This window comes from Sesamum indicum, linkage group LG6 (genome assembly GCF_026168435.1).
Source record: "Sesamum indicum cultivar Baizhima isolate 11 linkage group LG6, ASM2616843v1, whole genome shotgun sequence".
In the NCBI taxonomy this organism is placed as follows: Eukaryota; Viridiplantae; Streptophyta; class Magnoliopsida; order Lamiales; family Pedaliaceae; genus Sesamum; species Sesamum indicum.
Window position 1 is genome coordinate 24,068,535 of NC_142662.1, and position 21,129 is coordinate 24,089,663.

Below are 21,129 nucleotides of genomic sequence, written 5' to 3' on the forward strand. Positions count from 1 at the left end.
TTGAATTTGCCAGAATCCTGATTTCATGTCAAATTTAGAAAATATTTTTGCATTATAAAGTCTTTTAAGAAGATCTATTTTATTAGGTATGGGATACCTAATCCATCTTAATGCTTTATTTAAAGATTTGTAATTTATAACTAACCTGGGTGTCCCTCTTTCTAATTCTGCATTTTTCTGGACATAAAAAGCTGGACAAGACCAAGGAGACTTTGAAGGGCGAATCAATTTTTTATTAGAAGATCTGGAATTTCTTTTTTGCAATATTCTAGTAATTCTTGATTCATCTGTATTGGCCTAGCTTTAGTAGGAATTTGTCTTTCATCAAAATTTGTTTCATATGGGAGATTGATTACATGTTTTTTTCTTTCCCAAAATGCATTTGGTAATTCCGAACAAACTTGTTTTTGAATTTGATTTTGAAATTCAAGAATTTTCTTTTGAGTGAAAGGTGCAGAAATTTGTTCTTATATTATTTTATGAGAAATTTGATCTTTTAAAAAGAGAATTTATTTTTCTTTATTACTAATTTCTTGGAATAGAACTACTTTAATATCTCTTTGGGTTACAGGGAATTGAAATTGAAATAAGATATCTTTTTCCATTACTTTAGTCCTAATCCCTTCAGAACTTACATTAATTGGGTAAAGCATTTGGAGAAAATAATTTTCTAAAATTATTGGAGTATTAAGATTTTTGACTAGCACAAAACTACTTTTAAAATAAATTCCATTATTAGTACACATGAGTTTTTGAAAGTTTGAAATTAATTTTGAGACTAGCTGAATTAGCAGTTGAGAGTTTTTCTTTAGTTTTTTAATATTTAGTGGGGATTAACCCTTCTTGAATACAATTCATGTCTGCTCCTGAATCCATTAAAGCTATGGCATTTAATTTAAAATCTTCAATAACTAAATTAATATTTACATACCATCTTTGATAAGAAATTCTAGAGATGGTATTAACGAACGTTTCTTCTTCTTCTTCAGAGACTGATGGGGACATTTTGTTAGAATTTTCTTTGGAAATTTGATTTTGAAGTTTTATGATTAAAATTTTCTGTTGTAATTGATCATGGTTTTCTTTTAAAGTTTTAACTTCCTTTTTTAATTGTCTAACTTCATATTTTAGGTCAGATATTGAAACTTTAGAATTAGAAGAATCAAATATATTCATAATTTATGAGAAATCTGTTTTAGGAGGGGGTTTTATTTTTTGAGGATTTTCATTTGAAATTAATTCTTGAAGTTTATGGAGGTAAATTTCTTTATCTTCAGGATTTTGGATTTTATCAATAAGATCTAAGATTAGGGAAAATTGGTTAGTTAAGGTGGCTATTTGTTTATTACAAAGACATAATTCTGGTGAATAACTGGTACATTCATTATTATTATCTGAATTAGAGTTTTGGGATTCTTCTTCTGAGGAGGAATATCCTTCATCTGTTTGGATTTGATCTAGTTGTTCTTCTAAGCTAGAATTTTCAATTTCAAATATTTTTAAATCTTCTTCATCTAAGATTCATAATAATTGATTTGTTAACTCTTCTCCTAGACTTAATTCATTAATTTTCTTTCGCATTCTACAACTACTAGCATAATGACCTGTTTTTTACATTTATGACATATAATGGAATTAGAAATACTTGAATATTTTTTCTTTGAGAAATTTTTTCTTGGGAAACTAGGTTTAGGAGAGGTTTTAGTGGGGGATTTAAAGAAGTTTTCTTTGATGATCTATGTCTATGATTGTTATAGTGTTTTGGCTTTGATGATGATGACGGTGACCTTACTTTTTGAAATCCAAATTGTTCACACCAACTTCCTAATTCTTTTCTAGTAGTAAGATTTTGTTAGTTTAATTGGGCTTTTAAAGTAAAATCATTGCATAATTGTAATCCTACTAAATTAATATGATTAATAATTTCTCCATAAGAAAGGGATGCAATATTTTCGTATTTTTCTTTAATTTTTTCATGAACTTTTTCTGCAAATGACTTTGGTAATCCTGAAATAAATTTTTTCTTTCCAAAAATAATTATCTGCATCATTTCTTTCATAAATTTTGGATAAAATTATACCATCTAAAATCATGGAGTTTTCTACATTTTAGATTTTGTAAAAATTTTGTATTCCTTTCTTGGTATATTTGAGGATTTCCTATAAAATGGATAATGATTGTATATATTAAAGAAGATATTGCATTAGATATGGGTCTTCCTTCATCGTTATTAATAATATTTCCTTCTGGATCTCTTTTAACACTTGAAAGAATTGAGTTTTAGCTTCCTCATTTATTGTATTATCCCACCAACCTTTTAATTGACCATTGAATCCTAATATAAGATTTTTAGTAGCATCTTCATCTGTTAATCCTGCTCTTTCTTTGTAAATATTTGATACCATAACGATTTTTTACATAGGCTAAGAATTTGATATTCAGATAATGTATCTAGATTCCATTCATATATTGAATTTCCATTAAAAGACCTAAAATTTTGGATTTCTTCTATCTTTAGGTTAGGAGGAGTTGGTTTATAATAATTTTTATAAGGTGATAAACACGAACAGGGTTACTAGAATTAGGAATTTGTTCATTATCAGAATTTTCATGATTTTGTTCAATTGTATTAATGACTTTGTTTTTACCTAGATCTCTTAATCTCTCTTGAATACCTAAGAGAATAGATTTTTCTGAATTTAATTTTGGTATATAATCAGAAATTTGAAAAGGAAGATTATTAGCAGTAATGTGAAGAGTTTGGTCTTTAGACATTATTAGGGAAAATGATGAGGGCTCTTTCTTTTCTAAAGTCTCTTCAATTTTGTTTTCTATCCGATCTAATTGTTTTCTTATGGAATGAAGGATTAAATTTGAAAAACTATTTTGTTTAATCTGAACGGTGCTTACCTCATTGGTGGACAGTTCACTTACTGGAAGTCACTTGATGATTTGGCCTTTTATGGAAATACCGGATTCCTCTAAAGGTGGATGGTCGCTGGAGATTATTGACCCATCAAGCTTTGTCCATTTTTTGAGAGTTTTTTGGATGACTGCTAATTTATCATTTCCATATATTTGGAATAAATAGGAGAAAAAAGGAATATTTTGTTTAGTGAATGAAATGTACTCGTACCATTCAGACTGATGTTTGCTCTTTGTGATTCGGAAAAATTACTCATGAACCATTTTCTATTAGAAATATTTTCTTCAGAAAGAAAGTGTTTTTTAAGAAATTCTTTGTAAATTAGAAATTTTTTAGTAATTGTAAGAATTTGTGATGGTGCAGAATTGGGGGTTCTTGTTTCCTCATAGTCTTGATATATTGGTTGCGCAAGATTTTGATCTATTCTTATTTCTTGAAATATTGAGGTAGTAGGTCTAATTGTTTCAGATGTTGAGTGTCTTGAAGGGGTGATAGGATGAGAGTAGGAAGTCCTATTTGTTTTTAGATTTTGTCTACAAAATTTTACTCCTACGGATCCATCAGAATGTTGAGTAATTTGTTCAATTTCTGAATTTTCTATGGGCTGAATAGGGGGAATTGATCCGGGTGGTAGATTCCATATTTCCGGTAAAGTGACATTTTTCCATTCTATAGTTTTTGGAATGAAAAGATTAGATTTGGCTATATTTATTTCCCAAAATACTGTTTGACCTGGTGATTTAGTATGTGATATGGCTTGAATATCTAGGCCAGTATTAGTAATTTTGTAATGTAACCTATAAAATATTTCATAAATATGAAATCCTGACTTTATTTTATAATTATAATTTTTTACATTTAAAGTGAGAATATCCAAAATATGAGGATCATTAAGAGAAATGGTAAAATTTGGGAAAGAATTGAAATAAATTGGACCATTACAAAGACTAGTTTCTACTAGACCAAGTAAGGAATCATAAAAATCTAAGTGTCTACAATCTCTTAAGGCAAGAAATACACTGGTGTCTAATCCTTCCCTTGTTAAAGGTTTTATAGCAATTTGAATAACACCAATATGCAAAAATTTATAACCATTCTTAATATGTTTAATAATAGAAGATTTTGAGAATAAATGTAATGTTTGTTGATCAGATACTAAAGGTAAAACTTGTTCTTTTGTCTTTATAATATATGCTGATTTAAAATCAATAAATGAGTTCTTATAAATTTCTTTAGTATTAATTTTTGAAGGTTTTGAATCAAATAGATCTCTGTCTTCCCACAATGTTTCTCCTGTGGTAATTATATTCGAATTTTCTTGGTTGTCCCCTGATTATGAGGCTCCAGAATTCATGCTTCTTATGAATTTATCCATAATACTAGATTTTCATACTTTGCTCTTTTGGATCAGACAACGATTTATTGAGGCACAATTAAGTCAAGTAAGCCGACTTATAACGTGTCGAAGTCCAATTCACAAATTATGAACTTCTATATATGGATATACCCAAGATTTGCATGGCTCTGATACCATTTATTACTAGGATATCACAAACCAAGAATAATTTGAATATAACAACTCATTCTTGAGAGCTATTCTCACACCCTCTCTAGCATTTGCTTCTTTCAAGTTGTTTCTCTTGTTCTTCATCTCTTCTTTCAAGTTCTTTCTCTTGTACTTCATCCATTTCTTCTTCATATACTTCTTCTAACAGAAATAAGATGTCTTGGATAATTAGTATCTTTGTACATCTAATTTTTCTGTAAAATCTTTGTATACAAATTCTCGAAAATTCAAGTAAGTTTTCTTCCACTCATAATTGTCTTTAGTTTCTGCTTCATCGAATATCCTTGTTATAATTTTTATAATCTTTATATAATTTATTGTCATATTCATTCTTTTAGATCTTTATATTTCCTTACATGGTTTCAAATATGGTTGTTATATTCAAATTATTTTTGATTTGTGATATCCTGATAATATATATATATATATATATGTAGTATACTCAACCATAGTCACAACAAATAACGACCATTTCACAAGACAACCATATAATTCAACTAAACACACGACAATTTCTGATCAAGTTCACATGACAAGTAGATACTTATATATATGCAATTAACTATATTTACCTCACTTTCTCCAATTATTTAAATAGTAGAATGATGTGTACAATTTTGAATAATATTTTCGTATCATTAATGAGTTATAAGACGTATAGCCAATGAATAAAAAATATTGTAGTTTTTTCATAAAACATTAGATCATATTTGTACACCTCTCAATAATCCTTGAATATCTCCTTCAATAAAATTCGAATTTTAATTCCATTTTCTTTTATATAAAGTAGAATTAATTATCTTTCCATCAGTATATATCGTAATATATTAAAATCGGTGCTTATATTTTAAAAGTTACCCTTACCGTCCCTAAATCCGTACCCCTCACAGTATGGGCTGCGCTCACTAATTAAATCATTACTTTAATTATAACCATTGACTTTAAAAACCGTTTTAGCATTATAAACTAGACATAATAAGCTTTTCAATGATGTATGATTTGTATTTCAAATCTTAGAAATTAATTTTATAAAAATTTGTCATCGTCATTCACTAGATTTTCTTTGACGGAGCAGGTCTGTATCATTATTCTATTTTATCTCAAACCAAAAATTGGTTGTCATAAGTTACCTAAAATATAATAATTATATCATACATTTAATTTGTATGCGACGTTCATTAATTAATTCATTTGATCAATTAGTCCTACTAATCCGCTCCATTGATAAATTAAAATGGTGATAATTACTGGTAGAATAGGATGTGTTTTTCCTTAATTATGATAATATATAGATTAATATATTTATTTTTTGAACTCAAGTTTATGTTTTTTTCTGTAATTTTTCTTCAAATAATGAAGATGGTTATTATTTAATTATGTGTATGAATAAAACTTATTTTTATTTTAATAATATTTCTTTCTATATCTTCTTCTAATTATAAGTTTCTGCAAATTTTTTAATATTAATGTATTATAATTTCAAAAGAAAAATTAATTTATTTTAAAAAAATTCAAGTAAATTTTGCTAAACTTAAAAATCTTGTCAAATATAATTTCAATCATAATTAGATTAAATTTGTGCATAGCATGAGTCGCACGCTAGCTAGTGAGTGTGTGTGTATATATATATATATATATATATAGTACCACAAATATATATGTTTGGATCAATATTTTCAAAATCATAAAATGTAATAATAAATAGGGAATATAATTTAAAGAGGCTAAATGAATTTAAAACTATTAACATTGTCTAATGTTTACCTACCAATTAAGAAAACTATTAATATTGTCACATTAATATCTACCTACCAATTAAAATATTTTTTACAATTAAAAATTTAGGGGTGCAATATGGGTGGAAATTCATTTCCAACCCAACCACCGCCTAATTTTGGGTTGGGTTGAGTTTAATATTTTTTAATATGAGTCCAATAAATTATGGATTTTAAATAGAATTTTTATGTTAATTATCTGTAGGGGTGGCAGATGGGTGGATTGGATCGATTTTGGGTTGTGTCCAAATGGGTCGGGTTCAAAATGGGTTGGATCCCAAATGAATTTAAATAAACGGGTTCAAAATGGATTGGATTGCAAATGAGTTGAGTCGGTTTAGTATAAACCATTTTATTATTTTGAATTTAAAGATTTTAATATTTTTCACACAAAGAAAAGAAAAAGGACGATATTTAAAACTATTGAAAAAGGTAAGTACTACTTGTAATGTAATACAACTAAATTTGTATCAGATGTCATTTCTGTCTAATGACTATGTACATTAAAATTCATTTGCTAAATCATAAAGTAAAAAGATCTACTAAATATCTAAAAAATACTAAATTTTATCAAAATAATTCATAACATTTTAAATGTTTATCTTGAATGAACACTAAGCCATACAACAAAATTCTCTATATTTGTTGAGATACAATTTTCATCATCTTCATCATCTTCATCATCATCAACCAAATTCTAATTTTGACCGAATTAACCGATTTTTTTTAAAAAAATTGTAAAGTTAATTTATTTATTATAAATGATTAATAATTAAAATAATTAAGTATGTATTAATCATAAAATTATTATTATTTATTATAAATACATATATTTAGATACTTAACATATACTTATATTTATTTTTTATTATATGTATATATATTCATAATACAATATATTTGTATATATAAATATATATTTTTAAATTCGGTATTTGGTTCAGCATAGAAACAAAACCAACATGCTCATATCTAAAATTTGAGAAGATTTCCTTGAAAGGACTCATATGAAATGTGCAACTAGAATCAATCAACCATTCATGCTTGTCAAAGGAATTCACAGAATTTGCTTCACACACAACAAAAACTTCACCATTGTTATCATTAGAAACATTATTAGCCTTTTCTTTTTCCTCATATCTATCTCGATTTTCCTTTCTAGGTGTTCTACAATTCTTAATATAGTGCCCTTTTATACCACAGTTGTAGCAATGTCTTTCTCTGATTTTATCATCATTATAAGAGGTTTCCCTAGGTTTATATTTACTCCGACTTCCATTTCTGCTTTTACTCCTACTTTGCTTCTTTTATTATATCTAGAGTTTCTAAACTTAGGTCTTCCCCGTAACCGAATTAACCTCGTGTTAGTTTTGACTAGGTTTATTAGCCCTAAGATTCATTTCCTTACTCTTAAGTCCATTCACAACAGTTTCAATATTAACACTATCTCTACCATACTTAATAGCAGCCTTCACATCAGAGTAAGATTCAGGTATAGCATTAAGTAAAACAATCGAAGATTACTCATCAATATTTTTGTCACCAATGAGTTTAATATCCTGTATTAACTTTGTAAAATCATCCAAATTTTCATCAATATTCTTAGACAAGTCAAGTTTATATCTGAAAAACTTTTCTTACAAAAATAGTTTACTCGATAAAGAGGTTTCAGTGTAAAGCTCTTCCAGTTTATCCCATAATTCTTTAGAAGAATTTTGTTAACCGAATTTTCGTAAAACAGTGTCACATAAGTTGAGAATAATAGAGGAGTAGGCAAACTCATCATTTTCTTGTATTTTTTTTTTTGAAACGTTTTCCAAATAGTTGCCGTCAATGGCTTTGAAAACTCTTTGCTGAATTAAACTGCCCTTCATTTTTTGTTGCCAGATTGAAAAGTCACTTTTTCCATCGAAAGGTTGTAGGTTATACCCTGCCATTTAAAGTTTTTAATAAAAATTTACGAAAAACGGTTTTTAGCAGGTTTAAGAAACACGTTTTTGTGATTATCAAAAAAAAGATTTTTAACACATATTCACAGCAAATAATCACACAGTCTTAACCAACAATTATAAAGCAAAAGATATTATCAATAATCACAAAAAATATTCAAAAAATGCAGCAAATATATCATATCACAATAAACCAACAGAGATTAAGAAAGATATGTCGCAGTGGTTTAAGAATTCACAGTAAGGTCATAGATGATTGCAGTAGTTCAATAACAACCAATAATGACAGTTTAGGAGATCACACAGATCAACGATAATATCACAGAGATATCAAAGGTCACAAAGATCAATAATAATGAACCGAAATATAGCGAAAGCCGAGGTTCACCAGCCTAAATCCCATCCAGATACCCGACGACCTCGAGGGTCCGACCAAGAGGGATATTAGGGGGCTTGACCGCGGTACTAGAGATAATAAGATTTTATAATAATATAAACAGAGATATCAACGGAAAATAAAGAGGAGGGGTTTCAGAGAGTACCACCACCGGAAGCTGTCGGATCAGAGATGGCTCTGATACCACTGTTAGGGTGGAAATCCCTCTGTGATATCTCTTTCAAAAAAATTACCTAACCAACTATTACAGGTATAACTGGAGTATGAAACTCCTTAATACAAATCAAGATATGAAACTAATATGTAGAAATAAATATACAAAAATCAGAAACACTTATGAGATTGAGAGAGGGCTCAGAATGCTACCAGATCCACCACTGTTCCTCCGGTATTCGATAGTCACAGAGACTACACAACTGAACGGCCAAAACCCACAGTTACTCTACAAAAGGTCCACACTCAAAACCGATCACAAAGATCTATCTCAGAAATCTGTCACAAAGACTCACTAAGAAAGTTCACAGAGAAGTGATTTAGAACTTGAGAAGATAGAGTGCGTGCAGTACTATGTCTTTTTCCGACAGGGAGAAATCCCCATTTTATAGGTATGAGAAAGAACCGTTGAAGGTAAATCTAAGGTGGCTTTCCATTAGCCATTGATTTGGCTAAGGAAAGCCACCTCAATAGTAGGTGATGAACATGGAAGGGAGAATCCACGACAGAAAAGGAATCGAGAGAAGAGAGGAAGAGAGAAGGGGGTCTGTCGGCGCAAGAGAGTGTGAGAAGTGAGGAACTAGGGTTAGGGCAGCAATATAAGTAAAGAGCGTCGGTCGGGTTATCGGGTAGTGGGTCGGGTAGGATGTGTGTGGGCATCCAAATGGATTTGGGCCTTAATCCGAATGGGCTTTCCAAACTAATGGTCATTGGGCCATATTTCATTACAATATAATTGTAATATATGGTAAATTTTGAAAAAAAAACTTGATATAATAGTGAATATTTAGTTAAATATATAAAAAGATATAAAAAATAAAAATATCATAAAATCGTTTGAAAATTGAATCCTTTAATTTTTAAAATGGTCCATTGAAAATAGGCCATTGTAAATAAGGTTTTTAAGTTTTTCCTGAAAATGTGTTATGACGTATTTTGATTTCGTTGCAAAATTTTGCTTTTATGTCCAAAAATTTTGTGATGATATAACCTGGAAAAAGAAGATTTTTAGTGATGGTTTTAGGTAAGTGCTGCAAACGTACACTCCTTAATCAGCTTGTAAGCATGTAGAATTACAGACACGGCGGGGATGATCCCGGCAATGCTCTTCCAACGTTTAAAGCTACAAAATAATTGTGTGTGTTGTTTCCTATTTCAAACGCAGCCACACGTATTGATGGGTCTTAACAGTGATCTAAGTTCATACAACAATGATCTGAGTCCCATGGAAAAAGAAACAAAGTAGTGATTTGAGTCCGAATTAAATGAAATCTTTAGGTCTAGGTAAATAGTAATTTACTTGTGAATATTGTAAATGAGCAAATTATACCCTCTTATGAAAAAAATATATAATAATTTATCCCCTATACTTTTTAAAATGAAGCTATTTACCTACCTTTTTGTGCTTGCAAATAGAATATTTGAGCTCAAGCTCGAGCTCAACTTGGCACCATTAGAGTTCAAAAACCACTAGCCCAATATGGATAACTATAAAATTGAGTATTCAGGAAAAGATATTCTGATATAAGATACCAAAAAATAGTCGAACTTCTGTGGCTTTCATGTTTTATTATTATATAAAATTACAATATGAGATATCAATAAATAATTGTAATATATGATAAATTTTGAAAAAAACTTGATATAATATTGAATATGTATCTAAATATATAAAAAATTTATAAAAATAAAAATATCATAATATCGTTTGAAAATTGATTCCTTATTGGCCATTGCAAATAAGGTTTTTCAGTTTCTCCTGAAAATTTATTGTTATGACGTATTTTGATTTCGTTTGCAAATATTTTGCTTTTATGTACAAAAATTTTGCGATGGAATTTATTGGTGCTTCTGGACAACCGTGATAAAGGTTGTTGTGAAAATCCATCCTCAACAGGATGTTTCTTTTGTAGTGTTCTGTAAGGTTTCAATGCGTTTTAGTTGTCGTAATTTAGGCTATTTTGACGTTTTTCTCCTTTAACATTCTCAGTAGTATTTTGGTCGTATGTATTTTTAATCGTTGTTATTTTAGTCTTTTTTTTTTTTTTTTTTTGGCCAGAGCTCATCATTCTGGCTAGGAAATACATGTGTCTCTCACGTGGCATTTTAAAATTAGGGCTTTTGTTCCTGTTAGCCCATTTCTGCCATCATTTTTATTCTTTAATATTTCAGTATACCATTTTGGTCCTACATCTTTACAATTTTTGCGATTACAGTTCTTTTTTTGTTGGAGTCACTACTCTCGCCAGTGCAAATGAACTCTAGCTAACAAAAGGAATGAAATCACAAAAATTAAAGAAATGCAGGACCAAAATACTATCATCGAAAGTTAAAAGATGAAAATGCTAAATAGCCTAAATTATGGATCCAAAATTACATTTAATCCATTTTATAATGTACATATTAGATTGATGAAAGGAACAAAAAAGAATGAAAGAGAAAACTTTAATAGAATAAAGAAAGCACAAGTAGAATATTTATAATAAGACAAACTACACCTTGAATACAACGAAACATTTTATTGATGAATCGTACAATACCTTAACCACGATATAGCTTGCTAGCTAGAGACGCGATACAAACAACAATCGAAAATTCGAACCCATTATTGTTGATTCACAGAGGACGCGGAACACAAACAACCTAATCCATAGCAACGAACTAAATGATGAGTTGCAGATACATATATCCATTTAATCAAATGACAATGGGATCCATAAAGATAGCAACAATTTCTCCTGCTAAATTTTGAGGATCTGCATATGCATCTCGCCCGTTCTTGTAATTGACCTCGGCTACACGTGCGTAGTTAAGAAGTTGCTCCATCATGTCCTTAGATACTATGGAAATTTCAGTTGACCACTCTGTATTGAAATCCTTCCATGCATTCTCAAATAGTTCGTTGAACTTGTCCACAGTTTCTTCTTTTGATACACCATATTGCTTCATATAGCAATCCACTGCCGTTGGTATATTTCCACCCCTGCTCTCGCGCTTTTGCAAAAAAAAAAACCAAAACATTGATTATATCATAGGTAATATAGTCATTGGTAACATAAAAATGAAATGGCACTACAGCTGGAGTTATCAAGTTATTACCCGTAATCAATACTTTTGTTGTCACTGTATGCGTATAATCTTTTATAAGCAATTCTTGTGGTACAAACCAAAAGCTCTTGTCATTCATTAATTTTTTTAGTGTATAATATGGATTTAGAGCTTCTTACTTCGTCACTACCGATATCATTTGCATGTCGACAAATCCTGGTGGATGCTATAAGAGCTTTGTTAGGTTCACTCATCAGCCAATCAATGGATTCTTTGGAGGCAGATTTTAATCCTGGGACACCCACGGTAAGGAAGACATAGATGCAGCTCGTGACGACAGTATTTACAATATACTCTTCATATGTAGGCATCTGTCCTCCCAAGAACCACTGCGTATGTCTGTTGTAAGCTTTTGCAATTTCTTTCACCTTCATATGAACAACATGTTTAATTACATCGTAAGGTAATAAAAAACAATTAAGAAAGAGCGGACGAGATAGATAAATATATGCTCAATAAGATAAATTAGGATGGATCGGTAAGAGTTTGTCCTTACTGCTTCTGTGGCGTAAGGCACTGCAAATAATTTTCCTTGTTTGGCTGCTTCAACTTCGTAGTCCTCGAATAGATTTAGAATAAACTTATATATAATTTTCATGTAATCTGGAAGTCGATCAAGTTCATTGATATCCCACCTGCAAGAATCACATTAATTTTTACTCAAATTCATCTTTAGTTACAAGACGAAAGTATTATTATTAGTATTATTTTTTCAATCAAGGACAAGTAAATGATTCTAATGATTATATTAAATAAGTATATATATCATACTTTTCCAAGATCTCGGTGAAAAGATCAGCTTCTTCAACTGTAGCATAATTATCATATGTATCATCCATTATTGTAAGCATCACCACACTTTTCGTAATTGCTATTCGGGCATAAGAGTCTTGAGGCTGAAAACTGATACCCGCGCCCCAAAAATAGGACTCCACCAATCTGTCTCTCGCATAAGGTAGTTTTGATACCAAATCTAGCTCGTTCCACCACCTTTAAAATGTAAAAAAAAAGACAAGTCAATATGCTGATTTAACCTAGCTATTACACGTTCAATAATACATGGATGTAATAATAAGTGTATTGTGTACCTGGAAAGATCATGGAGTTCTTTCTTATATATATTTTGCAAATAATTAAAATCCAGCTTGGCTAGTTTTAGAAGTATTTCATTCTTCGATTCGTTCCTCTCATAAAAGGAAATGTAATGGCGGGCTTCTAATCTTGGAACGCCTCTATAAACTGATTGCACTAGAGCTCTCTTCACTTGGCATTGAAGTTGGGGCTCTAATTCTTGCACCATATGATTTAGGTGATGGGTTGTGAAGGCCACTGCATCTTCTAATATGTGTTCTCCATGAATCCTCACGTTGGACGCTTCGTACAAGCTTAACAGGCCCTTAGCATCACTAGTGAGGGTTTCTTCAAATTTGCTATCGTCATCCTTAAACTTGTCGAAAACATCTGGTTGACGATCAATTAAGTCACATGAAATGGTATAAGTTGTTTCATTTCTCGTAAAATTAGTATGGCCTAAATGAACAAAAGCCTGTTAAAAAAGTCCTTCTCACAATGTGTCACTTCATAACTGCATTTCAAAATTTGATGTACTTAGCCCCTTTAAAGTTTCTTTAGAGCATGGTATTAATGTGTTAACTCCTAATATTAACTTCAAATCGATGCATCAGATAATATCATAATATATGTGTGTGTATATTGATAAGACGAGTAAAAAAAGATTATTCGATATAAATAGTCACATATATATTGCAAATGAAGTGAGAAAACGAACGTACTGCAAGAGATGGAATAGCGATGTTGCCTGAGCAGACGAAATTGAAGCGCAGTAGCGAACAAGTCATAGTTGTCCTGGTCCTTATCTTGAGACTGGAAAAAGAAGATTTCTCGGAGCTGATCTTCAATCTCTTGCTCAAAATGATATCCCACTCCCAAACGCTCAAGTGTGTCAATTAATATTAGTTTCTCAATTGTTGTACTTCCTTTCGTCATCAGCATGCTTCTTGCTTGTTGCTTCAGTTCTTGAATTGCTTCAGCATACTTTCTTTGTAGCTACAGAAAAGCCAATTATCGTTTACCAAACCATGGGATGCATAAAGTTTCGTAAAAAAATTATCTAAATATGCTTCGAGAAAATCATGCTATAACATAGACATGTTAAAGTCTACCCCCTAAACTAATAGAAGAGCTACACAAACCTTATCGTCCAAAGAAAACGAAGTGAAGGCATCACCCAACATGCTCGGGGTGTAACTCGTAATGGGTGGGCGGACATCCTTGGTGAGATTTGGAAGGCTTTCATCAAAACCGGTCACAGCGGGAGCCATTTGATTTGCAGCTGATAATCAAAGCCTATCTCTCAATCTCTAATGTTGTAATCCCTGTCTGTATATTTCTTGACACGTATCAATCACCAATTCACTTATTCATAGGTATCATGTGATCAACTTTACTATATTTTAACTAATACCTTAATAAATTTAATGTTAATTAGCACGTCTGAACTTTAAGTACTATTATATATATATACCAGCGCACGCTAAGGAAAGATTCTCAATCTGGTGCAATGGCACTTCAATTCTTACTGTGGGATTATTTATTTCTGGCAGGAGAGCACATGCAGACATGGCGATGAAGACGGAAATGCAGAAATAAGAAATGTTCATTAGCAAAAACCAACATGTGAAATATTCGAGTTCTCAATTTTTTATTCCAATTCCAAATCAACAATGCCGAGCCTTTGCTTTAAATGATAATTATCCCTCACTGCCTGCCACCTACTATTCTGTAATCAGCAAAAGAAGACAGTGCTTCTACACTAATACAAAAGTAAAACACTCTCATTGTGTTTGGATTTGTATTTTAGTTGTTTTGTTTTGTGCTTTGAAAAGAAAGAGAAAAATAGAGATAAGTAATGTGTGTGTTGAAAATAGATAATATGTTTGAATTTGTGTTTTGGGGTAATTTAAAATATTTTAAAATAAGTGGTGTAAGTTTGATGTTGGGATTTGGGAGACAAAAATCACTGTTCATTGTCAAAAAAATCATATAAATTTTTAGATAAAATATGTATATATAAATAATTTATGTTTAATGTTGTATTTTTTGGAGACAAAAATTATTGTGTATTATCAAATCATATCTGTTTTATATTATATATAGAAAGTTGAAAAATAGAAAACACGCAGATAAAATGTAAAAATACAAAAACAAATATTAATTGTGTTTTATTTTGTATCGAAAAATAGGAAGCCACAAATCGAAACATAGCCATGCTGTTTATTTCTTTATGTTGGATTTCAATATTAGGGATTTTTACTGATGGTTTTAGGTAAGTGCTGCAAAAGTACACTCCTTAATCAGCTTGTAAGCATGTCGTATAGACACGGCGCGGATGATCCCGGCAATGCTCTTCCAAGGTTTAAAGCTGCAAAATGATTAACCAACCAAACAGTACCAATTTCTGAAATCATGTTCTCATGTTATTTTCCATTAATTTAATGAATACATACTTATCTATTACACTTTAACCATGATTGATAATATTGATTTGTTATGATTTTTAAATTGTAGTGATTTATAATATAAGAAATAAATCAATTTTCTCATAGTGTTTAGGAAATAGTTGTCCAGGATCTCACTGCTGGCTTTACATAATAATCCCATTTGGGCCTTATGATTATTAGTCTGTCGGCAGTTGTATTTTCTTTCGCCATCAGCATGCTCCTTGGCCATTGCTGCTGCTTTCAATCGGTTCGGGATACTCTCACAGTGCCAGTTTTTATGTGTGTTGGTTCCTGTTTCAAAGGCAGCCACACATGTTGATAGATCTCAACATAAATCCGAGTCCCATGAAAAAAGAAACAAAATAGTGATTTGAGTCCGAATAAAATGAAGTCTTTAAGGTTGGGTGAATAGCAATCTATTTCTGGATATTGTAAATGAGTAAATTACCTCCTATGAAAAAAAGAAAAATTTAGTAAGTTTTGATAATGTTTTATGTAAATAATTATTTAATATAATGCATATAATTTTTTTATTAATTTCAATATCATTTTGTCTCCTTTCTTTTTAAGGTTAATCTATAATATTATTTTTTAACTAGTTTAAACTCCATAAACATGGAGAGAGAGAGAGAGAGAGAGAGAGAGAGAGAGAGAGAGAGAGAGAGAGATGTCAGTCGACAATTACAGAATTATCATAAAAGTCGACAACTATTGAATAATTCACAAGTGTACATGGTGCAAGTTGGGTTCATACTTCCTTTTCTGATTGCCGTTCTTGTATTATTTTAAGTTAATTAAGGACTCGAATTGCAAGTTGGGTTCATATTTCCTTTGAATTACACACTACCATATAATATAGTATTAGCGACAAAATATCAATTAATAATTTTAAAATTGTCACAAATTATCTAATTGTACGATTTCATATGAATTATAAATTTAAAAATAATTAGATAGTCATCATGAGTTTATACACAGTTGAATTTGAGTCTGACCAAGAACCAATCGGGACCACTTGAATAATGATATACGAATCTCGGTCTGTCCGCGATTCAACATAGTGTTGGGAACATCATATTTATATACGACCTTCAGGATATTACTCAACAACATAATTATTTTTTTCTTCTTATTTTACTTGCCATTTTCTGCATATATATATATATATTATAAGCAGATTATATATCTATATTGTCTTTTTCTAGAACTACATACATCACTATATATACTTAATTTATTGTGATAATTGAAATTAGAGAAGAATAATGAACATGATCTCCACCACATTAGTGGGTGATATGCATGCGGTCCAGTCCACAACTACCCTAAATCATGACAAAACAATATACTCAAAATTGATACCAAACACGTTCTTTGTATCCTATTAAAAAATATTATTTTTACTTTTGGTATCATAATTATCGCGAGTGTCATTTTTGATATCATAAAATACAAAAACACGTTTTTTTGGTCCCAAGTTAACGGCAAAGACCATGTGCCTCGCACGTGGATGTTAACGGCCATTACCTCCTATTCGCTGACGTGACTTTGACTTCAAATGCCTTATTTAATGATACCAAAATAATAAAAAAAAATGTGTTTTTTGTACCATTAAAAGAAAAAGAAATATTGTGACAAACTTTGACACAAACTATGAGATTTTTTTTTATTTTTCAAAAAAATAAAAATGTTAGAAAAATCTTATTTTGATATACATAATAAAATAGCTCTAAAATTATAATTATTTGTATTTCAAATAATTTTTAAGATATTTTTTTACTAATTTCAAAATTAAATTATTATTTAGTCTAAAAATATATTAACATTTGCTCAAAAACTATAAAAAGTAAAATTTATTTTTTGAGTAAAAGTATTAGATATATTTTCTTTTTATTAAATATAAATTAATTTTAAATTAATATTTATTTAAATTCGCGATAAATTGTAGCAACTATTAATTTTTTTAAGATTGAATTTTTATTTTGTTTGAAAATATTTTAATAAACTTTGACCATAAATTATAAGAAATAAAAAAATATTTTTAAAAAAGTAAAAAAAATAAAAAATTATTTTAATATAAATAATAAAATAGTTTATAATTAATAATTATTTATTTTAGATAAACTCTAGCATATTTCAATTATTTTAAAATTAAATAATTATTTTATCTAAAAATATTTTAATAAACTTTTACTGAAAAAAGTAAGAAATAATTTTTTATTTTTTTCTACAGTTTATAGAAAAATTTTAGGAGTAGAAAAAGTTGTACTCAAGGCATAGAGAGTTCATATTTATAGATTTATTTAGTTGTACGATTTCATATGAATCATAAATTTAAAAATAATCAGATGGTCATCATGAGTTTATACACAGTTTGATTTGAGTCTGACCAAATCAGTCGGGATGACTCGGATATACAAATCTTGGTTTGTCTGCAATCTTGATTTGACCGGCTCTCATTATCTCAATCAATATCATATAACCGTCGGCACAGGATATCATTCATATGTGATATTTCCACATTGGCCAAGTGTGTAGCAATCCTAGCACAGGGCATCACACCGAACCTAACACCCCCACACTACCCCAGTGTATAGCCGTCAGCACAGGATATTTTTCGCTACCCGAAATATCCCGGTACCCTTCGCTTTATGATACCTAGCTATATCTTCATCTTTCTCGTATCATATATCACAACACCATGACTGTGCACAGCTCGTCATCAATCATATCACATCTTCGTCAACCATTGAATATGCCCAAGTTAGGTATGCCATCCTTTCATCTTAATACATCATTCATGTTTTAATAACTCCATAATTAATCAACTCCATTTGACACTCATCTCAATGTATCATCTGCACATTGACAACTTCATAATTTGACTCCAGTTAATCATAAAATAGAAATGTGTCACAATCATTTATAACAACTTCATCATTCATTTATATTCAACAACAAAATTGAAGTATCTTACAATTAATCATCATCATATATATATATATATTTATATATATAGTATATTCAACCATAGTCACAACCAATAACGACCATTTCACAAGATAACCATATAATTCAACTAAACACACGATAAATTCGCGAGCTGGTGAACACCCAAATATGAGCTCGAGCTCGAGATCGATAGGAGCTCAAGCTCGAGCTGGCTCGACTCGAGCTCGAATTTTCGAGCTTGAGTCGAGCTCAAAGTCAAGCCGGCTCGCCGAGCTCGCGATCCGACTCGACTCATCTACCACCCCTACTCCCACACAGAATTTGAATTTATAAACTCTTGATCGTGGATGTCAGCCTTATCAATTAAGATAGAGTTGATTAACGCCAGTCAAATTTTTATTCACTAAAATCTTTTGATTTGACTCGTATTAATTTTATTAAATGACACTCCTATAACGCAGGTATTAATTTTATCGTTTTAATTTCTTTTAATGGATCTCATCTTTTAATTTCTTTTCTCGTTGTAATTGTCCTTTTGGAGGAAATTCAAAGGTGCAAAGTAATTAATCAATCACACACCGATTTCTGCAAAATACTTATCTGCAAGTCAATGTTTAGACGGCAGAGAATTTTTGAAACATAGGGAAAAGTACAATTAATCCCTTTGTGATATCGAAAATGAGCAAATTATCCCCTTATGAAAAAATAAATAGTGATTTATCTTCTTGTATTTTTTACAATACAACAATGTTACCTCCCCATAATTTTTAAATGAAGCAATTTACCTCCCTGTATAAGGAGATAAATTGCTATATTTTTTTATAGGGGATAATATGCTCATTTTCAATAACACATGGGCTAAATTGCTATTCATCCTTAAAACATATAAAGTCAGGAAAATAAAACTATATGTACGGTCCTTAATTTGTTGCTACCCTTTATATAGAATAATAAATACAATTAAGTCATTACTTATGTACTATAGCTATGTCCTACGCATAAAATACACATTGATCTTACCCATATTATATCCCACATACTTGAGCCAGCTGGTTTAAATCTTATCCATTAAGTTTTGTGTCTTTTTCTTTTTTAAAATAAAAATTTTCATATTTTAATTTACATCAAAATCAAACAAGGAAATTTCTTAAAATGAAGAAGCAATATTACAGTTGATTGATTTATCCAAATCTTACAAATTCAATTACTTTTTAAGATAGTAAACTTTTCTTTAGTGTATAGGCGAAAAATTTATTTAAATGGATATGAGTTCCGATTTAGGCCTAGTGTAAAATTATTGAATTTAGATACGAATATTTATTATTATAAAGGACTTGGCTCTGAATATATATTGTCCGTGGATAACAGGCCGACTCGATAGAACTGATTGGCTTGGGATATACATACAAATCAGATGATTATGGGATCCAGAAGGAGAGCAAAAGTTTGGGGTTGCCAAATATTTTTCAAGATATTGCTACTACTATTTCATTAAATATTTAAGGAAAAAGGCCATATAGTAATTAAATAATTAGAATATTATTTTTTTAAATTTGTAATACTAAAAATAAAATCTGGTAACCAATGAGTTAAAAATGTAAAGGTCCTAAAAGCCATGTGCATTTTTTGTTAAAATATATAATAAAAAAATGTCATGGAATTAAAAGTGCTACTCTTTATAAGTTACGGAACAAAAAATAAGAATTTCATAATTCAGTGAAACCAAGAGGAAAGATCGTGAATTATGGGATAGAAAATATTATTTCCCCTCAAAATCTCTACGTACAAATAATTAATATGTCAAAAAAGTAACTGTTCTAAAGCTTCTTCGAGGTCTTGCATTTCATAAAAGCGGGAGGATGCTGGCAGGGATGCATTGTCAATAGGAAGAATAACCCTAATTTTAAACGATCGCGTCAATGCACATTCATTTTACTGGTGAGAAGGGTAAATTTCGATGGAAAAAAGGATTAATTAAATTGCAAAAATTAGACAGAAATAAATAATGAAAATAGCAAATAATCTAAATTATAGAACCAAAAAATACATTTAAGACCTTCACCGTATATATAAGATGTTTAGTAACAATTGTGCAGAAATTGTAGCCTGTCATATAATTAAATAGAGACATGTAGCAACTTTTATTTGTCATAGTAATGATAAGTACTTACCACAATTTAATAGGAACAAGAAACAATTTTGTTCAACTCATGTTAGATTGTGACAATTGGAATATTTTCGCAGTCCTTTAACTTATGGAAACAATTATTATGAAAAATAAATGAAAACTCTGTCAGATTAAATGTACACTAATTGTCTCTAAATATGTGATAAATTAACTGTTAAACTCCCACTTAAGTTGTTAATTTAATGTTTAATGATTTTTTGGGAGGCAAATCTTAAGCCTGGGATATTTGCTTCGAGTAACATTTGATTCGATCAAATCTGATTTAAACAAATATTTTTTTTAATGGATATAGCTCGTGGACCTTCAAATGTACGCATTTGTCGTTCCATAAACCATATTCAGCTCTTTATTGTAAACCCTATCAATTTCTTTCACCTCCTCATTGAAACCAACATTTTATTAAGGGATAATTATATTTTCACCTCCTGACATATGGTTTATATATTCATAGAAATTATCGTTACTTTTTAACAAATTATATATACATCCACAAGAATATCAATATTGTTTATACAACTCATCTATATTTTTTA

General features: G+C 30.0%; 1 protein-coding gene across 2 annotated transcripts; it reads right to left on the bottom strand.

Moving 5' to 3' along the window:
• Nucleotides 1-11,326: 11,326 nt before the first annotated feature.
• LOC105163682 (gamma-cadinene synthase-like) lies at nucleotides 11,327-14,457 on the bottom strand. 2 transcript variants are annotated; one of them, XM_011082124.3, is made up of 7 exons: nucleotides 14,149-14,442; nucleotides 13,729-14,002; nucleotides 13,024-13,396; nucleotides 12,707-12,925; nucleotides 12,432-12,570; nucleotides 12,055-12,303; nucleotides 11,327-11,821 (listed from the first exon to the last, which is right to left on the bottom strand). In XM_011082124.3, exons 1-7 carry the CDS (start codon nucleotides 14,275-14,277, stop codon nucleotides 11,525-11,527), a joined length of 1,680 nt encoding a protein of 559 aa, XP_011080426.1. In that variant the 5' UTR covers nucleotides 14,278-14,442; the 3' UTR covers nucleotides 11,327-11,524. The 2 variants fall into 2 exon arrangements, 1 of the variants encoding a protein (XP_011080426.1); XR_016065776.1 differs by having other exon boundaries at nucleotides 11,695-11,821; nucleotides 11,927-12,303; nucleotides 14,149-14,457.
• Nucleotides 14,458-21,129: the final 6,672 nt, after the last annotated feature.

What these genes read in the sequence shown, in the direction of transcription:
- LOC105163682 (XM_011082124.3), bottom strand. Translation starts at nt 14,277, where the DNA reads ATGGCTCCCGCTGTGACCGGTTTTGATGAAAGCCTTCCAAATCTCACC. An exon ending in CGTTTTCTTTGGACGATAAG is followed by an intron (nt 14,003 to 14,148) that starts GTTTGTGTAGCT and finishes GCTTTTCTGTAG; the next exon opens with CTACAAAGAAAGTATGCTGA. An exon ending in TCGCTATTCCATCTCTTGCA is followed by an intron (nt 13,397 to 13,728) that starts GTACGTTCGTTT and finishes ATCGTCAACCAG; the next exon opens with ATGTTTTCGACAAGTTTAAG.